The 12,389-nt window shown below is 34.7% G+C and overlaps 1 protein-coding gene across 2 annotated transcripts; it reads left to right on the plus strand.

The window, feature by feature from the left end:
- The first annotated feature begins 6,326 nt into the window (after nucleotides 1-6,326).
- Nucleotides 6,327-11,271, plus strand: CPR5 (protein). Of its 2 annotated transcripts, none has more exons than XM_059577057.2 (5): nucleotides 6,327-6,869; nucleotides 8,258-8,314; nucleotides 8,638-8,673; nucleotides 8,818-9,549; nucleotides 10,016-11,271. In XM_059577057.2, exons 1-5 carry the CDS (start codon nucleotides 6,471-6,473, stop codon nucleotides 10,544-10,546), a joined length of 1,755 nt encoding a protein of 584 aa, XP_059433040.2. In that variant the 5' UTR covers nucleotides 6,327-6,470; the 3' UTR covers nucleotides 10,547-11,271. The 2 variants fall into 2 exon arrangements, with proteins under 2 accessions (XP_059433040.2, XP_059433041.2); XM_059577058.2 differs by having other exon boundaries at nucleotides 8,821-9,549.
- Nucleotides 11,272-12,389: the final 1,118 nt, after the last annotated feature.

Genomic DNA, 12,389 nt, shown 5'->3' on the forward strand with positions numbered 1-12,389 from the left:
AAAGAAAAGAAGCTAACGTCAATATCAATAGTCAACACCTAATATATATATATAATGAGGATATTGGTGATCAAAAGGCTATAGATGTACATTATGTATATTATGTATTTGTGCGAATGGATCAACTAACCAAGAGGCAAAATTTGCAAGCCAGCAGCATAAGCACATGCCATGAAGACAAAATTTTAATTTTCTATTGCATAACAATTAAGCATGGTATTATTTGAATACATCATGAGATTGATCATTGATCACATATATATATGTGATCAATGATCAATCTCATGATGTATTCAAATAATATATATATATATATATATATATATATATATATATATATATACACCTTGTATGATGTATGTATGTTAATGTAGATACAGATTTTGATAGTCTCATTTCACAACATGAAAGACGATGATACGGTGGATCACACAGACAATGAACACCCAAAAGAGAGACAATATAAGATCAAAACCTTGTTAGAGTGTTAGTAGAGATAGTTCCGATACTAAAGTCAATAAATAATTTTCAAAGAAAATTAAGGTCTCTAAATAAGAACAAAGGGGTATGATATTTGTTACCTGCACGGGTTGCACGATTCTCCTTGTATAGCGTTGAGGTTGTATGGAACTAGTCATATGTCATCGGGTGATTGTGGGCGACTGTCATTCCTTGTCGTGCAAGGGTACATGTTCATCGACAAGGTGAGGACGTTGCCTACTTTTTCACCGAAAATAATGCCCCCTCTCCCCCCCCCCCCCCCCCCCCCCCCCTCCAATTCACAAGAAAAAAAAATTCTAAATTATTTTTTTTTGCCTTTCACCCCGACCAACTAATTGTTTTGGCCTTTGGCTACTATTCATACTAATCTCTGCATGCACTTGGTGAAATTCATCCGCTGCTAACTCTTTCTATTTGTCATTTGAGTAACGGACGTTCTTTAGGCCTTCCCATCTTTCCCTTGATATATTAAAAGGTAAGCTTATCCACGATGTTGACAGATTGTTAATTAAAATTATGTTGTCTTGTATATACTAATATGATAAGACTCAAGAGAAAACAAATATTGGAATTAGCTAGCATTTAACAAACTTATGCAAGCTTGGTCAATCATTGTTAAATCATAGCACTTTTCTGTGACAATTACATATACAAAAATTTCTCCAAAGAAAAACAAACACAAATATTATTTCTTAATAAACCATCAACTATTTTATATATTGAAAGAAAAAAAAAAAAAAAAAAAAACATGTTAATTAAGATGAGAGTAAAGCCTACAAACAACAATATATACATCAACAAACATATATATATATATATATATATATATATTATATATATATATATATATATATATATTACATACTCTAAGGTCTTGCCCTATGTACCTTAGGTGATTTGTTTTTGGTTTGGAGGCTTCTCTTCACCAGTATTCTGATATCTTAAGCTATTCCAACAACATTGTTATGTATTTTAGCATGTCTTTATTATTTGCAAGCAATTATTAATATCTAGCCTGGCCTAGGATTGATCCAGATTCTTCCTCCTTTGACAAACCCGTAATTTGTTTCATTATTAATGTGGATTTCATAAAATACTTTAATGTGAATGATTGGAAGAACCCATTAAAAAAATGGCCTTTTATATATATATATATATATATATATATATATATATTAATTAAGCTCTAGACTATATATATGTGTGTGTGTGTGTGATTGTTTTGTGGTTTAGATAGATGAGAGCTGATCGACTTGCTAATTACAATATTAGTAAGAAGACAATGAATATCAACAAAAAGTAATAGAAAAACAGTCAACGTGAAATTCACTGAGAAAAGGAAGAGAAAGATGAAAGTAATTCTAAGTCTTGGTGAGTTAAGGATAAAGATTTTTTTTTTTCTCTAAACTCCAATCTATTAAATTGATATATGTACTAGAACATGTGACTCTTATGTATATTAAAAATATACGTGACACGGGATTCTCACACTCTATTAATCCTATAAAAAATACGCATGATAAATATATACACCAAGAACAAATGTCACATGCTCTATTAACTACTTGGCATGAGGTTCATTTGCGTTTAGAGAATGGCATGGTGCTGAATGGTGATATTCTTTAGAACATGTGGATCAAGTGACTAGCATGAGCAAGCCATTGGCTAATTAAGAACTGTTTGGAATTGCGTTAGAGAACTTAAAAAATACTTTTAGTACTTAAAAAGTTGTGCCAAATAAAAGTGTCATGTTTGGTAAAAAATTTTAAAAGTTTTTTTTTTTTTTTTTGGACTTTTTTACTATAAAAATTATCAAAACACACTTTTAACAAAAATTAAGGGCCTGTTTGGGTGTGCATTTAAATGGCCTAAAAGTGTCTTTAACATTCAAAAAGTCCGTTTGAAGAAAAAAGCACATGTTTGGTAAAAAAAATTGAAAGCTCTTTTAAGGATCTAAAAAGCTTAAAAATGGTTCAAACGCACTTTTGGCAAAAATTTAAAATGAAGCTTTTGCTTTTTGACTTAAAAGCTTTATTTCTCAAACAATATTATCCCAAACGTACTCTAAAAAAAGAAGCTTTTGTAAAAAAAAAAACATTTTTTTGACTTAAAAACTCTATTTCTCGAACACAATCCTATGTGCATGTTTGAGATTGCGTTTGAGAAATAGAGTTTTTAAATAAAAAAAAGGCTTTTGGGAAGCCCATTTTTAAGTTTTTGCTAAAAATGCATTTTGGCCATTTTTAGGTTTTTTGACCTTAAAAAACGCTTTGAATTTTTTTTACCAAACGGGTTTTTTTTTTTCCAAATGAACTTCGAAGGTCTGAAACACACTTTTGAGGTGTACAAATACAATCTCAAACAAGCCCTATAAGTTTACGAGGTCTATAATCAGCTGCTGAAAGCTGCAGTTTGCAAGGGTACATTCGAGTCCTTCAAGTTGTTTGGGTCGCATGCCCATGGACTCTCTAGGTTCTGGTCATAGGCCGCCGACCCTTAAATTTAATCTTTGAAGTCATACTCTTTTCTTGCAAGAACAATTTTGGGAATATTTTTCTTACTTTTTCTCCCCTCTTTTATAAAGTACAACTGTACAAGTGTACCATATCTCTTTTCTCCCCCTTCTTTATTTATTCGTTAGGCTTTTACAAAAGAGAGGAAAAAAAAAAGTAAGAAAAACATATGACTTCCTAAAAAAAACAAGTTATATAGAAGTTTTCAAGCCTTTTATGACATAAATTCCTTTAAATTTGAATTATTATTTTTAAATTAAATAACTAAAATATTGTCAGTAATATTTATCATTTTTAAAATATAACAATTAGTAAGATGATAAATATATATTAAATATTTATCAAGTTGGTTTTGTTTGGAGACTCAATTGAATTATTATTCAACTACTTTTTAATAAACCCTAGAAAGAGAGCAGTGCAGAGAGAGCATAACAAAGTGAAGGGGGTGGGAGTTCTCCCCGCCCCCTTTCTCTTTCCCCCTTCAACCTTTCCCATCCTTTTCCCGCCTTCACTGTAGATCGACCAGGGCGTGTGTGTCAATGGTCCTCAGGGTGCATTCAAGTGGCGCATGGCTGGCCCGCAGTGGTACGTGGAATGCGTGAGGGTGTGTTGGGTTTTTGTTATTGTATTTTCATTGTTTTTAAATAAGAATCTATTATCTTTAGATCTGCTTTTAATAGCGATCTATGGAGTGAAGTTTTATTCGTTTTTTTTATGTTTTGTTTTCACAAATCCTTAAAAATAATAGAATTGGTTTCTGGTCGGTCTTTTATTTTCTTATGGTTCATTTTCTGAGAGCAAACCATACACTAATGACGGAAAAGTTATCAGGCATAAAGAAGAATTGTCATTATGGTAGAGGTAGTGAAGGGGATTGCGATTGATAAAGTACTAGTAAAAGAGATAAAAATAATAATAATAATAAAAAATAAAAATAAAAAAGCCAGTGAATCAATGACCTGGTAGCGGATAGAGACGTGATTCGTCGAAATTTGTTGTAGATCTGAAACTGATTAGGACAGTGATTGTCTGAGAAGCTATTGTGTATATCATAGATAATGTTAGAGTTATGAAGATTACAAATTGTATCTTTGAAAGCATTTTGTCACATTTGATTGTTATATCAATGAAGAGATAATTTGTTCCAAAAAAAAAAGTTGGTTTTGTTTGTTAAAGTTTTTTTCTTCTCCTTTTTATTTTCTTTTTTTAAAAAGAAAAATATTAACAAATAACTTAAAACAAAAACACTCAAAATTGTTTTCATCTTAATGTTACGCTACACTACTTTTTCAAGAGTAATGTTATATACCACATTTTTATCTTATAAATATCTCATATGCTGATGTAATAGTCCTAATCAATCCTGATTAAAATGAAATAAAAATCAATAGCTGGTATGACAATTGACAGGCACATCACATGACTTATTTTTCAAACAAAAAAAATAATGCTCAAAATATATTTTTATCGCACAAATATTCCACATGGTTGATGTGGCAATCCCAACTAATTCTTAATTTATTATTATTATTATTATTATTATTTATATAACAAGAAAATGATTGGTTGAAACTGTCATGTCAACATTATAGAATATTTATTAAATAAAAATGTAAGTTTTTTTTTTTTTTTTTTTTTTTTTCGAAGAAAAGTTGTAACTTGTATTAATGATTCAAAGATGAAGCAATTCGCTCCATCAAAATTACATCATGGATGCAATTGGGAATTTCTCCCATCCAAGCACTATCGGTGACATTTTGAATAGCCAATCGGGCCAATCTATAAGCAACTTGGTTGGCTTCTCTATGAACATGGCAACACTTCCATTCAGGCCATGTACTAAGAATACTCTTCGTGTCTGCCACAAGATGTCCAAACCGACTCCACTGCTATTCTGTTGAGTTCACAACATGAACCACCTGTAAAGCATCCCCTTCCAAAATGGTGGGCTGCACGCTTGCACGTTTTTATCTGCATAAAACCTTGCTGCGTAGTAGGATGCTAACGTATCCCCTGCAATTGGGCCAACATTGCCATGCTATGTCAAGGACATGCCGAAATAAACTTTCCTTCGGAGCCACGTATCACCACGCCAATTCCAACACGTCCAGTAGGTTTATCAAGGGCAACGTCCCAGTTTGTTTTGTATCACCTTTCTGGAGGAGCTGTCCACGTTGTTCTAGCTCTTTCAGCCTCAGCGTTATTGTCTAGGGGGCACTCATTTTGGCTTGCTTGAAATCTTCCATGGCATTTTTCGTCTCCTTGATAAGCACATTTGGGTTTGCAAAATGTGCTCATTATTAGGGTGCGTTTGGCATTGTGACTGCATAGACAAAAAGTACAATTTTAAACTACATTGCAGAAAATTGATTGTTTGGAATTCCATTTTTAAAATTGCGATTTGAAAAACGTAGAAAACTTGTTTTCAAATTGCAGGCAATGTGGTGCTTTTTTTAAAACACACAACTTTAAATACTAAATTGTGATTTTGCTAAATGCTTAACTCGGTTTTTAAAAATCATGTTTTCTAATCACAAATTTTAAAATCGTAAACTCAAAAAAAACCCTTAAAAGACTTGATATACAACTGAGATTATGGCTGGAAAAACGGGTTGGGTTTGTATCAACTTGATTGACCCGCCAACCCATTTATGCCAACCCAAATACGGCAGGTTTATATAAACGGGTCGAATACCCAAACCCGAACATGACATATTTTTTTAATAGGTAACACGACACAGCACGTGTAACCCGTTTAGATAAACATATCGTTTTGGGTTGACACGACCTGACCCATGAACACATTAAATTTAGCAGTCAATAGGTTTCGACGCGGCACAACCCGATCCGACAATGAAGCAATTTTAATTTTTGTAAGTTAAAAAAATATATTAAAAATAAAAATAAATAAATAAACGGGTCAATCCGCGAACCCGTGGATTGACACGACATGACCCGTTTATTAAACGAGTCATAACCCGTTTATGACCCGAACCCCGTTAACATAAACCTTAACCTTAAAATTACGTGTCGTGTTCGCAGATTAAATTGTCATCCGTAACTGAGATCCTTTTAATCAACAAAGGATTTGTACAAAAATTAAATCAATGACTAATTTTTATTACCACATCATTCAAGTTGTATGATTGTCATATAATAACAAACAATATACTAATTAGCATTTTTATCTTAATATTAATTTAAAAAAAAAAAAACTCAAAAAATACATTAACAAAAAACTTTAGATAAATTCTAAAAAGAGAAGTCTTAGATACATTAGCAAATCCAATGTCTCTCATTTATGTCCGGCTCTTCATCCAACGATATCTACGCGTTTTTCCCAACAGACACCTTGTACTTTCTTTCATCCCTGTTTCTTTCCCCTCTCTCACCTTCCGTTTACAACTACAAGTTTGAAAATTTACCACTTCCCTCCCCCACCCTTCCCTTCCATCCATGGAGGCCTCATCTTCTTCGCCTCCTCAGCAACCCCTCGAATCCGGTGCCGTCGATTCCATTCCGAATTCGACGGCCCAAGACCCTTCTTCTCCTTTGTCTACAGGTTCCAACGACGGCGATGATTTAAAGCCCATGAACGTTGACAAAAAGAACAAGAAGAAGAGAAAGAAGATAAAGAAGAAAAGGGTCTTTAAATATGGCTCTGATCTGTTGCTGCCGTCGTCCTCGTCTTGTGGTTCTTCATCGTTTTCTTCTTCTTCTTCCTTGCCGGCCACGCGCGTGGTGCTCAGACGCCGAAACCCTAGGGCCCTGCTCGTTACGGCGCGCCGTAGCGAGGGCAGTGTGGACGCCATTGGTCTCCCTCTCGGAATGTCGGTCGCAGCTGTCGTTGCTCTGGTTCGAAAGCTTTTCTTTTTTGTTTATTTATTTGGTTTTGTTTTGGGTTTGTTAATGCCGCTCTGTGTTATTAGTTTTGAGTTTGGGAAATTTTTGGTTTTGTTTGGAGGGTCTTGGAAATTTTTTGATTTTGATGTTGGGTTTGTTGGTAATTCTTGTTCTTGTTTGCTGGTGAAGTTGATTCAATTCGAATTTTCAAATTCTGAATTGGGTTAACAGGATTGTGATTTATTTTTTGTGACTAATTAAACGCAGTTTAAGATTTTACTTAATAAGATTTCGGTAGAGATCTCAGAGATTGTTTATGTTTTGGAACAAGAAATTTATTGTGTAAATCAAAAATACTGTTACTGTACGAAAAGCACATTGTCCCCTTACTTTGCAAACTTTGTCTGGAGGACAAATTTGAAATGAATAGATGCGCCTTATTTGGTGGGAAGTGTAATATGTACTACTGTTAATTAAATGTGGCTGGTCTAGGTGTAAAGTGGAACTTGTTTGATATATGCTTGTCTGGCATTTATGCTTTTTATGGCTTACAATTAACCTATGTTATTTGCCTGTGAAATACTGATTGTAAAACTGTTATGGACATATCACCTTCGATGCTTTATTGCGCAGAAGCGTCTAAATGTTTTTGTTGTTAGGGAAAGAGTTCTTCGTTCGCAACGTTAGAGTTATTGGGTTGGTATAATAAGTACACAAGTTTTGTATTATGCATGTTTTATGCTAAATTGTACCTTTTTGTACTATACTTTTGGAATGTAATACCAGTCGCTCTGTTTGTTAGACTTTTGTTCTTCCAGACAAAAAACACTTCTCAAAACACATCAACAAACAGAGCCATTATCTTTCCAGTCTTTGGATACATAAAACTTCTTCAATTTGATTTTCAGAATTTAAGTTTGTGTATTTGTATATACAGTTGCTATGCACGTGATTTAATAAAGGTGCTTCCCCTGAAATGGTTTCAAGCCAAAGTATTGTATTCAAACAGCATTCATTCTAGCATGTGCGCACATATATAATTCTAACCATTCCCAACTCTCTTTGTCAGTCATTTTCTTCTTCATTTTTTTTCTCAGCTTTTTCTTGGGTAGTTATTTGCACTTTCTATTCTCAATCATTCTAATCATCCTTCCATAAGGATGAACTAGTGCTGTCTTTTTTTCTTCTTCATGACACCAAACTACATTTAAGTCGAAAAAATGAAAATCTTTAACAATGATTCTTTCGATTTTGGTGTACTTGACATTACCTTGTGTTAATTGAGACCTAGGTTATATTATAATATATTTTTAGGTGAGATCCTGTAAAAGATAATTCATATGCTTTGTTTTCACCTACTATACAGTTCATATCATGAGTGTAGTATTTGTTGATTCTAGGTTCTGGAAACGAAAGACACGGCAGGTGGAAGGATGTCCGTCGACCATATTTCAGTGGTATTCTTCTAGCTTTCTTATCAGATTAAACTTTATTTTTTCTGGGCCACTTATAAGTTTAACATGATTGTTAAACTTTGTCTCCCACTGAAGGATCTGTGCAGTCACTGACCATGGTCCTTCCCATCTCCCACTGAATTTCATCATTGAATTTTTAATGGGACTCTTATTTATTGCCTATCTAGACAACTGTGATTCACATTATCAAAATTACCAAGTTGGTAATGTTTCAGCACCGTTGGGGGTTGCAACCTTCTTGTATTCCTTTTGTTAAAGTTTAAATTATAGGGCAATTATTTATATTGATCTATTCTTGCCTGTAGATCTGCACTTCAGCTATCAGAGAATCTCTAGTCAATGTAAGCCAGACCTTACACTGCTTACTCATCCATGACTCTGGTTTTGCAAGTTGAGTTTCCTCTTGTAGTTCATATCAACATCACTCAAATACAAGCTGCTAAAGTGGTGTTTTATGCCTCTTCTTTTGATTGCCTACGTGGCAGCAGGTCTTTGGTGACAAATTCGATTGTTTTATGAGAAACTTTGAAAAGTCATTCGGGAGCACCTTGAGGACCCTTAGATTGATCAATGAGTCACGCCTAAAAAAGGGAGGACCTCATTTTAGCAACCTAAATGTAGCAGGTTCTACTTCAGATGTGAATAAAGGAGGATGCACAAGCAATTCTGGTATAGAAGATTTTCAGTCAGAGACAGTCTCACAAACTTTTGTAACTCGGGATCGATTAAATACCATTGAAGAGATGAGAGAGAATATGCTAACTGATTCCAGTAATCAGGAGCTTGTCCTGCATGGGCAAATAAACCAAGTAGCCTGTGTCTCTCCAAGTACAGACAGTCCTGCAATTGGGCAGTCTATGCTTACCACTATTGAGAAATCTATCAAAGAGCAAACCCGTTCTAATGACCTTAAGATGTTGGAGCTTAGTCTTACAATGGAAAGAATGAAGTTGAAAGAGACACAACTTGCTCTTAACCTTGATTCAAATCATCTAGAGAGGTCAAAACTGGTCATGGGTATATCGAAGGCATCTTTTAGAGCTGAAAAATTCAAGAATCAATTAGAAGACATGAGACACACTGAGCTGCTTAGAAAGTGCATAGACTGTCTTGTTGCTGGTTTGCTTATCATGTCAGTCTCCCTGTTATATGGTGCTTATGTATTTTCATACAAGAGGATCACTGAAGCTACCGAATCTTGCTCACCTTCACCCATGGCAAGTACCATCTCATTCTGCTTTTCAACTTCTTTAGTTTCTTTTTAGTTTCAGATAATATTATAGATGCACTCTTCTAGTTTTAATAAGGAAAAAAGTAAGAAATAGGTGTATATGTGCCAAATTAGATTATAATTAAGCAGATCGGCATCCCAAAATTACATTCACCAAAAAATAGAATGCTACATCCAAAACAATGTGATTCTCCAAAAAAATTTCAAGCCTTGATTTGTCTGAGGTTATCTCATAATGGCTCAGATTCTGTTGCTGCTGCGATTATTTTTTTTTTTTTTCTTCCAATTTTCAAAATAAATTATTGAGATCAATAGCGCTCACTTTGGCCAGAGAGCACGACTCCACATATGATTCTTTTTTTTTGTTTTTTTTTTTTTTAATTGCTGCATTTCTTCTCAATGCTATTTTGTAACTGTTTAGGAAATGTTTGGTGATGCTTTCTCTGTTTCAGGAGTCCAAGTCTTGGTGGATCCCAAAGCCGATGGCATCTTTCAATTCAGGGCTGCACATCCTCAGATGCCAGGTTCAAGTTGTGAGTCGAATGCTGTTTGGTGTCTTAATGATTGTCACTATTGCTTTTTTGCTTCTCCAGCGTTCGGCAACTTCGAAACAGATCTTGCCAGTTACTTTCATGCTCTTGCTGTTAGGAGTTGCCTGTGGTTTAGCTGGCAAGCTTTGTGTAGACACGCTGGGAGGGAGTGGATATAACTGGCTCTTATATTGGGAGACACTTTGCTTGCTGCATTTCATTTCTAATGTATGGACATCAGTTTTGTTCCTTATCCTCCATGGACCTGTCAATGTGTCTCAAGGGACAGAAGGCAAGGCAATATTCCCCTACTGGATCCGCCAATTTCTGTTCTATGGTATCTTGCTCATATTTCTGCCACTATTCTGTGGCCTCATGCCTTTTGCAAGCCTTGGTGAATGGAAAGATCACTTTTCCTTGCTGGTCAGAGATTCGTTGTTTACCAGTGATTGAAAGTTATAGTTTGGTCTGAAGTTTTCAATGTATACGATAATATCCGTTTTTTCTGGTTAGATCTAAAGTTAACTCTTTGTCGGGTGTCCAGTCGTCCTCATAATCGGTGATTGGTTGGGTCTTGAGGCTTATCCGAGAATGTAATTTGGTAGCTAGGCTCTCTGTTGTGTTGTTGTCTTGTTGGGTTGGATGCAGTTAGCCTCCTTCGGATAGGTTTTTGGGGAAGTTTGGTCAGTCACTTGCCTTGTATTTTTGTACTATCGGTTAATTTATTCTTATACATCCAAAAATGAAAAAGAAGCTATGGTTTGGAGCACCAATAAGAGCTTTCAAATTCTGCATGAATGTTACTTTTGACCTTTGAGCAGCAGAGTAACTTGTTGGTCCTCTACTGTCTGTCAAATGTGCCTATGTTGTATTTGGCCCAGATAACTGTTCTGGCAGGTATGCTACAAGAGCCTTCTCTTTGATTTCATCTCGGATCTAGTGAAGTGAAGGGCTTTCTGCTGTATAGCCGGGGATTTTTTTTTTTTTGACAGCCGGGTTTATTTATTCATGTATCAGTTATTATAAGAGCCTTTTTCTTCCTTTTTTTTTTGGTATTTTGGGTGAAGTGAAGTGAAGGGCTCTCTTGCTGAAAGAGCTCATGGATTGTACTTGATGTTGTATTGTAATGTCAAGCTGATGTATTTTAGCTGAGTAAGCTTTACTTGTTTGAACTATAACCATAAACATTTGCCTCATTTATCTTCCTATTTCTGTTAAAATTATGAGGGCTTAATTAATTGTAGTTATCTTTGAAATCCACTTGTGTTTTAGAGTTGCAAAGTACACATGTTTAGGGGTGGGCAAGTTAACCGCCTGCCGATTACCAACTGCCTATTGACGAAGACCGAACTGAAATTAACCATCAATCGACTTTTGTGGTTCAAAAATTGGTATAAATTTTTTGTACTGAAGTCGGTTCGGTTCGGTTAGTTGGTATACAATTATTTTTATCGGTTAATTGAACCGAAATTAACCGAATTAACTGAAATTATGGTTGTTATTTGGGCCCTCAAATTGATCTTATCCCCAAAAAAACATGTTCAATAAGTTATTTTAGGCTTGTTAGCCCCAAAAAAATTTGGGGCCCCCAAAACAACCAATTTTTAGCCCATTTAAAATATCATTGGCCCAATTAAAAGGCTCACGGTCAACCGATTAACCGAAATTTTCAAAATACTTTCTTATCGAAATGCTATAGATTAATTCACCGATTTAACCGACAATTTCAGTTAATTGACAGATAATGACTTTTTCGAACCATACCATACCCACCAGTCCCACCACTACACATGTTTGGTCTTCCTCAAATCTGTTTGGCCCTCTGTTCTATAAATTCAGTTTGGCAGTTTATGTTACCTCTGAGGGTGGGTTTATCTGAAGTTTCATTAAGGGTAGATGTTTAATCCTCCTTTGAGCAAATGAGCCACACAGTAAAAATTATATTTTAATCTAAAGAGTGCCCTGTTTAGCATTACATTCTCTCCCTCCTTTACCATTTCTCTTAAAAAAAAGTCAAATTCTTTTCTTTACAATCCTAATCAACTTTTGAATCAATCATTGTTAAAAAAAATCAAGGGTTGATTGAAATTAATTCGTCGCCTCACAAAGTTATATTTACATTTCTTGTGTGCCTCAATTAGCATCTGGATAATTTCCAGTGGTGCAGATTTCCTTCCAGTCTTCTTTTATACCAATCAAAGGCTATTTTCTATCTAATTTACTTATAATTGACATATCCCATTTGTTCCAGTTTGGTAAATCAGAAAAACCACCTTTAAACTCTAAATATTGCTGC

Source organism: Corylus avellana, chromosome 11 (assembly GCF_965113065.1).
Source record: "Corylus avellana chromosome 11, dhCorAvel1.hap1.2, whole genome shotgun sequence".
Lineage (NCBI taxonomy): Eukaryota > Viridiplantae > Streptophyta > Magnoliopsida > Fagales > Betulaceae > Corylus > Corylus avellana.

What these genes read in the sequence shown, in the direction of transcription:
- CPR5 (XM_059577057.2), top strand. Translation starts at nt 6,471, where the DNA reads ATGGAGGCCTCATCTTCTTCGCCTCCTCAGCAACCCCTCGAATCCGGT. An exon ending in CCGTCGACCATATTTCAGTG is followed by an intron (nt 8,315 to 8,637) that starts GTATTCTTCTAG and finishes TCTTGCCTGTAG; the next exon opens with ATCTGCACTTCAGCTATCAG. An exon ending in CTTGCTCACCTTCACCCATG is followed by an intron (nt 9,550 to 10,015) that starts GCAAGTACCATC and finishes TCTCTGTTTCAG; the next exon opens with GAGTCCAAGTCTTGGTGGAT.